The sequence below is a fragment of the Orussus abietinus genome, unplaced genomic scaffold, assembly GCF_000612105.2.
Source record: "Orussus abietinus isolate OABI.00-Male unplaced genomic scaffold, Oabi_2.0 scaffold535, whole genome shotgun sequence".
In the NCBI taxonomy this organism is placed as follows: domain Eukaryota; kingdom Metazoa; phylum Arthropoda; class Insecta; order Hymenoptera; family Orussidae; genus Orussus; species Orussus abietinus.
This window is the reverse complement of record NW_019394695.1, coordinates 44,686-53,111: the sequence shown is the minus strand read 5'-3', so window position 1 is coordinate 53,111 and position 8,426 is coordinate 44,686. Positions and strand designations below refer to the sequence as shown.

Below are 8,426 nucleotides of genomic sequence, written 5' to 3'. Positions count from 1 at the left end.
ATAAATATTATAGAGATAATATTCTAAAGTAAACATTTGGCAAATATTTCAAATGTCTGCTAAATATTTACAAAGTGTACGATATTCGTTAAATATATAGAAAATATAGGACAATATATTCTGTGCTACTAGGGAACTATCGGGGAAACTTACGGGAATGTAAATGTAACCATCGTCGCATGGCGAGACGTGCTTCGTGCTCTTGATCGGGTACTTTGAGAAATTGATTACGATCTGCAAAAGATTACGCCATTGATAATTAGTTTTGCGTACAGACGTTATCAAGAAATGGATGACGTCCACTATTTAGACTATGATTGCCTGAAAATTCACTTTCATTGCACGGTTACCTACACGATCCCAATTTTACATCGTCATACTCTAGCGACTGGATTAACAAGTCATTGAGACTAAAACGTTCCCCTAATCCGCAAATGACATCCTCCTCGACACTTGCACGCGATTAACCGAAGTGAGCCCGTCTAAAATTCGCACTGCAGTTTGAAATTACGTAAAAACTCACTTTGGTGACGTTGGCGCACCTGCACCACGTGACTGCGGCGAGGCAGCCGTAAATCAGAACGGACAGGACCAAGCACTTGCAATTCGCCTCTTTCTGCAGAGCACCGCACAGAGTTTGTGACACGGGTCGTTGCTAAAACGATGAACAATCCACCATAAGGCACCGTAAAAACCCTCAAGACTGCTGCCCCTCCAAAAGAGCGGCATCCAAGTGAAAAAGCTGAAAAAGCTCACCTCCTCATTTTCCCGATTCATCTTCAGCCGCGGTACCGCAAGAACGATCTTCAAGGTCTATCAAGTCCCAAATCCGGTAATCATCTTCACCCGTGCGTTGGTTCACCCTCCGTAAGCTGGGGAAAGAAGCTCCCTTTAAATGCAAACTCTCGAAAAGTCCCGCGAAAATGCAAAGCGAGTTCCCCTCTCCCCGCTTATCGAGTCGCCGCTCCCCGTGTGCGAAGGGGTTTATCATACCGTGAGGAGCGGCTCTCGATTTCCCATATTACATACAAGAAGCCGGTAAACGCCTCCGTTTATCTACCGAGCACTTGGTTATTTCCTACAGGTAGAGCGAGGCCCAGGGGGCGTGCTGGAGCGCGCGGAGCAAACCCCACGGGCTATCAGAAAGGTAAACATTGACGATAACGCGTCTACGAAGCCGCCAGGTGCGACCCGAGGGGGTGCTCGAGATAGATATCGATCGCCGAATGGAGGCGCCGTCGACGAGATCGATGGAAATCGAGATGCCGATTGAGGGAATTCGACGGTATTTCGGGATACTTTCTAGGGTTGGAAGTTTACTCTTGTACCTGGGGCCGCCTGCGACTCGGCCATCTCTTCTTTGCCGATTTTTAGGACGAGTCGGTGTCTCGGATCTCGGAGCCCACCTGCCGTGCTTTCGGCCCCACAGGAAGGGTGGATCCACCCCCGAGGAACGTTCAGGGGTAACTGGCGTCGCCAGTACGGCGCCCTCCGGCCGTACTACCCGAACGAATCCACTCGCCTCTTCCTACCCCCAGTGGAAATAGAGAACTACTAGTCAGACGGCGAACATCGCTCGATGCCTCCTCCGATGGTACAGGGTGCACCATTCGGAATCAATCCCCAGAGTGCATGCGAATCTACCTTAGGCGGTCAATTAAAAAATTCGGTGTCTTCGCACCGCGTGAATATGTTTATTAAATACGCGCGATGGTACANTATAAATATTATAGGGATAATATTCTAAAGTAAAGGTTTGGCAAATATTTCAAATGTCTGCTAAATATTTACAAAGTGTACGATATTCGTTAAACATATAGAAAATATAGGACGAATATTTTGTGCCCGTAGGGATAGTGGCGTTTAGTAGCTGAAAGGTTAAATGAGAAATTGTTTAGGGACTTTCCCACGTCTGGATGCGGAGATTTAGTGGATATCAATCGAATCCTTTTCTTAGGCCTGGAAGGGACATCGGCGCCCAGGAAAATGGCGGACGGCTCAAGCGAGTCGTTAGTTCGGTACCAAATTTACGACTAGCGATTCCTACGTAAAAGCCCTCTCCCGTAACGTCACTTTCATGCTGCCTTAGCTATCGTTAATTTACATGCAACTTTCATTTTAAGCAGGCGCGTGCACGCTCTCTAACGTCCCTCGTCCATATTAAATTTGTCCGTTTTGCCTACAGTTTCTACACTTTTACGAAAAGTCTACACTTTGGCGCTCGTTTCGACGGAAATGACGCAGATGTCGTTGTTTGTTTTGCTAGGGCATCTACCCCGAGTGTACACTTTCTCTACACTTTCCACCCTCGATCCCGAGCGAGTGCAAGAAGCATAGGCCGCGAATTTGGCGGCAAATTTAAAAATTCAAAAGACCAGCAAACAGGAAAATTCAAAATTTGTGCGTCGACGAAAGTGTCTGCACCTTTCAAGAAAAGTGTAGTGCCCTCGTTACTATTGAGTAGAAAGTGTAGACAACGCAAACAAACCTATTGTATCAGTCCAGGCAAGGAATGTAAATCCGAAGCCGATCGAGCGTCCAAACGAACCGATAGAAAATAAGACCCAGTAAAACGGGGAAACGTATTCAGCGCAGACTGGACTGTCGATGCAAAAACTATAAAACCCGGTTGAACATCTACACTCAATACGTTTTCCGAGCAGTGCACTTATCCCCTTCGGCTTAAAAGTAGAAAGACCTGAGCAGGAAAGACGCCGTAACGTCTATACCCGGATAACAAATTTCATTACTATCTCTCGAGCGAGTCAAACGAAACCTCTAATCCCATCGGCAAAGGTACTGCGCTCGATTAATTCGTTAATCCCCTAATTTTACGCAGGCAATGTAAACGTTAAATCAGGCAAGGCCTCGCGAATCGTGGCCACATCCGCGATTTCTACCCTGGCGGCCATGAATGTCATTTCATCCTATACTTGGGTAAATGTATGCTTGGAGAAGGCATTCATATCCACCACTGTACGCTTGTGGGCATGAATATTTTCCCCATGAAGTAGGGTAAGAAGACATAACGCCTATGGCTGGTTTCATAGAAAGGGGCTCCAGGATTTCAGATTTTCCCTAATCCAACGATGCGAGCGCTACTTGCGGAAAATAAGGGAACTTCAATCTACGTCACTGAAACATTTCCTACCGATGTAAATGACCTAAAATGCTTTTAACTTTGCAATTAAGGTGCGCAAAGCAATACTATAATCCGCATATGACATACAGAATGTAATGTTTTTAATGCGATAAAGACTAGCGAACCTGCTAGTGGAAGATAACTTTCAATTACAAAATTTCATCGAGGAGGCGCTCTCGGCCCTAGATCAGAAAAAAATCTGAAGATCTTGGACCCCTAAAGTGGGGACGATTTCAATACACAGCGTCGTATCTCTTTGTATTAGGGGTAGCCATAAATAATCCATTTTTTGACGTCCAAAACACTACTTTCAAAATAATTGATTCCCTATGGGTACTCCTAATACTACTTCGTGATTTTCCCATTATACGCTAACGGGTCTACATCCACAGGAAACGCATTCATGCTCGCCAGTGTACCTGGAGAAATGTATTCTCTAAATTTAACGCGCAATCCACATAATTGACGGATGACTCTCAGGGTGGCCTCGGCACACCCTGGCTGTCGGTCAAACGAAAACCCCGTCCGTGTCAACGTAATTGAACAGAATGTAAATCGCACCGAGGTAGAAAACTTTGGTCACGTCGTCGAAAAAAGCGATTCTAACGGGCCCTGCTCGTTATAAGGAGGTCTCCATGTTGAGGTTGGTTCGCCTCCCGGTGCCGGTCCCGCAGGCGAACTCGACCCTCTCGGTGAAGCTCCTACGCAGGTGCCTGTCGGCCCTCCTCGACTTGGAGGTGGACCTCCTCTCGGTGAGGGACCTCCTCAACTTGGAGAGCCTCTCCCTGGAGGGATCCGAACGAGGATCCGCCGAATGCTCGGCCAGGTCGCTGGCGTGCACGAACACCCGAGTTTGGTCCTGCGTGGAGGCGTTATGATCGACCGGGAGCCGATTATTGCTCGGTACGAGGATCCTGGCATCCCTGGAGGACACCCTGCCCTCGTACTGCGGAAAGGAAACGACGTTCCTGTAGTGATTCGCCGTATCAGCCAGTCGGTACCGACCAGGGAACAAGTCCTCCGGCTCCACGCTGAGAGTACGCTGGTGTTTCCTGCAGTTCCCGGATCTTTCGAGGACCTCCCTCTCGGTGAAGGACCTTCTCAGCCGGGATAAAGCAGGGAAGTTCAGGGCCTCCTCGTAGTCCGGAGGGTTCTCGCTGGGCACCAGGTTCTTCCCTCCAAAGGGATCCTCGGGACAGACCTCCTGGATCGGGCTCGCGAAGATCAGGGTCCTGGAAAAATAGTACATTTATACAAAGCTTCCTGGTGGGTGGAGGTCAAGGATCCTCGGAGAAGAGTCTACCTGGAGTTCTCGCGCTTCTGGTCCATCGCCCTGTGGTCTCTGCGGTACACCCCGTTCTCTCGGAGGAGTTGTTTCCTCCTGGGGGCGGAAAGACTGTCCAGGCTCTCCCTGGAGCTCCAGTTAAGCCGGAATTTGTCTCCGTTGACTATACCGCAGCAGTCCCTGCTGCACCCTGGACCCAGGGACTGCCCAGGGCCGAAGGTTGGCAAGGGCTTCTTCAAGGCGAAGCCGCACCTGTCGTGCTCCTCGGCCGCGAGGCTCTGGAGCTCGTCTGCCGTGACCAGGGTGTACCTCCTCTTGTTCTGCTTCAAGATGGACTTGAGGCAGAAGTAGGTCCTGGAGCTGGGGATCTTCTTTCCCACGTCGGACATGGGGTTCACGGTGACTCTCTTGCTGATCTCCACCCGTTTCGGGATGGCTCCTCGACTCTGGCTCCAGTTTAAGGAAGGAACGGACTTCGAGTCCAGCAAAGCCTCGTCCTCCAGGACCAGGGCCTCGGCTCTCTCCTGGTTCGCCCTGAGCCCCTCTGGGTTCGTCCTGAGCCCCTCCGCGTCGGCTTCCTCCTTCTCCAAAATGTTCTCCAAGCTGCGCCCGTTCGCCATGAGGAACTGCGTGCTGGCGGTCATCAGCTCCGAGCTCGACCTCAGATTCGGCTCCGAAATCTCCCTAGGTATGCTCTTCCTCTCTGGCCTTCTATCTTGCAGACCTTCCAAAGAGCTCTGTCGGACGTGGCCCACGGGTCTGGAGCTCGCCTCTGGACCGAATGCCAATTGTCTCGCTGACTCTTTACAATTGGTACAGTCATTTGATCTGCTGGGCCGAGTTGCGAGGCGATCGGAGGAAGTCGGCTCCTCCTCGGTCGTGTCCACATTGTAGACCACGGACTGAGGAGCTCGTTCCATCTCGTCGGCACTTTCCTCCAGCCTCTCTCGAGGGTCTGCCGAGGACCTCTCGTCGCTGAGCTCCGCGTTGTCCGGCAAACTCCTATAAGACCTACAACTTTCCGAGTCCATCCCGTGACAGGGGCAGCCGCAGTTTATCGTTGGAGCTTCCTCGGTCTCTGGGTTCTCGACGACGATCTCGCAGGGAGTCATCTCTTGGGCCCTCTCATAGAGCAGTGCCTCGGAATAACTCGGTACCATTTCTGTCTCCTGATTTTGATCAGGACCCACCGATGGCTCCATCAAGAGAGCCTCGCTGTAGCTCGGCGCTAACATGTATGATCCTGGGGCACTCAGCTGACTGGAAGACGCGTGTATCGGCTCGCCATCAAGGGGGGTGTCGTAATTAACCCCGAAGATTTTGGTTATCTGCAATATAATTCAATATAACTTTCAATATAATTCAGAATAATTAAATGCGAAAACCATCCGCCCCCAAAATAATTATTTATATTCCCTGGCCTAGGTAATACTCAGGATTAAGACCTTTAACAAGGCTTAGGTGAAACTCGGAATTTCTTTCGATATTAATACATGTCTATTGAATTATTCCCCCCTATTGTCGCCTACATCGCGAGTTAAGGTGAAGTGAAACCCCTTTGACATCAGTCGATTCGAAGACAACACTTTTTTTAAGGGTATTAGACCATACTGTCCGAAACTTTGACATATCACTCCTGATCATCTAAGAATTGTCCTGACACAAACAACATTTTTAATTTTTTTTTTAATTTTTTAACAGCTCAGACCAGAGCCAAAATAGCGTCGAGCTCTCATATTTCGATCAATATACAATTATCGAAGGCTCCGATATGAGAATCGAAAGGGTCAGGACAATTTTACGACAATTTAAAACACTCTGGTAATCGATAAACTCGCATTTGAACGGGATAAAGGCAAAAAAAGTGTTGTATGCGCTTCTATGCTAAAAAGATGGTAATACGAGGTCTCGGAGTGAAAATTTAATTCACCTGGAAATCACAGATGGCGCAGGGGGTCCCTCTGCAGTGAATTAGGGCCCCAGAAAGCATGAATCCAGGAGATTTCTGGAGTTTTACTTCGATTTCTTTATAATTATTGTACGAAAACGACAGGTGGAGTATGCCATTTGGTACAATACCCAATATAATTCGACCCAGCTGTCAATATAAAAACGAACGTCGGCACCGTAGGCATTTAGAAAAATCTTTATCGACGTTGATCAAGTTCCTCGACGTGTTTCACTTCACCTTAAACCCTGAATATAGGAATAAGGTACCTGATAGTCCGCATACTGAGTGTTGCACTCTATTATAATCCTGAGAGGCCAGCTGAGCAAGAGTGCGCTCAAGCACCAGTACACGTAGCAATTGGTAAACCACGGATTCCCAAGGACCGCTACCAACGACGTAGTGTTGAAATTGTACCCCAGATCCAAGCCTTCCCTCATTTCCATGTAATCGTCCCTAAGTTCCTGGGGGAAAGAAAAAAATCCTATCATTAATAACAAGTGACGTTCGACCTTTAATTTTAAACTGGTGACAGTATTCGGTGATTTCCAACAATTTCCAGTGATTTCTACTTGCGATTTCCAGCTAATTTCTGCATGACTTCAAGCATTAAGGTGATGCGATAGTTGCATAGTGGAGGTTCCGTTTATGAAACTTCCCTCCGAACCGGGTTTATCGAATAGTCTCAAACTTTACAACATGAACATGGAGACTATAAGGAATGTCCTGACACCCATAAAATTTGAATTGAAAAAAGAAAATATGTTTATAGACATTTTCAAAGTTTGGGGTAGATAATGAAATTTCAAGAGTGTCGAGACTTTCCTTACAGCCTTTATGTTCACGTTGTAAAGTTTAAAACGATCCAGTTTGTAGAAAAGTTTCATGAACGATTGATCTCTCGAATGCCACTTTCAGATCCCTTTGGCTATTAAGAGCGCCTAAAGGCGCCCGACGTTTGGTCCAATATTGCCTGCACGGCCAGGCGAATTTCGCCCATATGTCGAAATGGCTCCGTGTTTAAAGGGTTAAGATTCATGATTTCCTGAGTGAACACCCCCTCGACCTCGAGCCTATTTACCTGTTCGGCGAAGAACCTCGACCTGGCCTCCTCGAACTCGGTGGCGGATCTCATGTTCGAGAAGGCGAACCCTTTCGTCAGGGTGATCTTCGTGATCGGGATCCTCGGGTCGATGATCAGGTCCTTGCTGATGTCCTTTACGCCGCAATAGTCGTAGAAATAGTGCGAAGTGGCCGCGTGCGTGTTCACCCTCTCGTAGTACACCTGATGTCGGCATTTCAAATACACCCCTTGGTTAAAATAACTCCACCGAAGTCATTCGATATTAACCCTTTCGGTGCTATAGACGTATATGTACGTTCAACATTTTCTTATAGAATGCTCTGTACACTTTCAAGAATTTCACCCACGTCCAGGACTTATCACCGAAAGGGTTAATCGATATCGAGTCTTAACGAAGTACCTGAGTGGTCGTGTAATTATCGCCATTCCTGTACCGAGTAATCTGACGTTTCCGGCGCACGTAATGATACGAAATCGCCTTCCACCATATAGTGGGTTGAGCAAGCCTCAATTGAGACAATTTCGTCAGGACGCTATCGGCGTGCAGCAGGTCGATTCTGATAGGCGAGTGATAACACTCCACCAGGTACACTAAATACAGCATGCCCATGAAAGCGACCTGCAATCGAAATGCTAACGCTTGGGTGGAATACTTTAATTGCCGGCAGAAATATTGTACAGAGATAAAAATTACATATGCCTATCCCCTCGCCATTTCACTATATCGAAACTTCCGGAGATAAATCAACCCTAGTAGCATAGAATAATTTCTAAACATTTCTTTGTAATCCTTGCTAAATATCTCAAGCGACAGATTCTTTAAGATTTCTTGTAGATTTCATTCGAAGATATTTGAAATATTTCTTGAAAATCTGAATGACATATTTAGTTTCAATAATTTATAAACATATAGAGTAATTATATTATTTAACTTACTAACATAATAAAAATACATTTCTTACTTCAC

General features: G+C 47.2%; 2 protein-coding genes across 2 annotated transcripts in view; both read right to left on the bottom strand.

Moving 5' to 3' along the window:
* Positions 1-153: 153 nt before the first annotated feature.
* The window catches only part of LOC105700096 (transmembrane protein 151B), a gene marked incomplete at its 3' end in the record, with an annotated part of 12,665 nt that continues 4,392 nt past the window's right edge, over positions 154-8,426 (bottom strand). Inside the window, exons 2-4 of the mRNA XM_023433021.1 lie at positions 757-872; positions 524-655; positions 154-234 (exon numbers count right to left, since the gene is read on the bottom strand). Of these exons, the coding sequence (XP_023288789.1) occupies positions 154-234; positions 524-655; positions 757-777 (234 nt within the window). The remainder of the gene's footprint in view (positions 235-523; positions 656-756; positions 873-8,426) is intronic.
* LOC111673860 overlaps positions 3,762-8,426 on the bottom strand; it is a 9,087-nt gene continuing 4,422 nt past the window's right edge. The window contains exons 2-6 of the mRNA XM_023433022.1: positions 7,860-8,078; positions 7,457-7,660; positions 6,645-6,839; positions 4,446-5,755; positions 3,762-4,374 (exon numbers count right to left, since the gene is read on the bottom strand). Coding sequence (XP_023288790.1) covers positions 3,762-4,374; positions 4,446-5,755; positions 6,645-6,839; positions 7,457-7,660; positions 7,860-8,078 — 2,541 coding nt within the window. The remainder of the gene's footprint in view (positions 4,375-4,445; positions 5,756-6,644; positions 6,840-7,456; positions 7,661-7,859; positions 8,079-8,426) is intronic.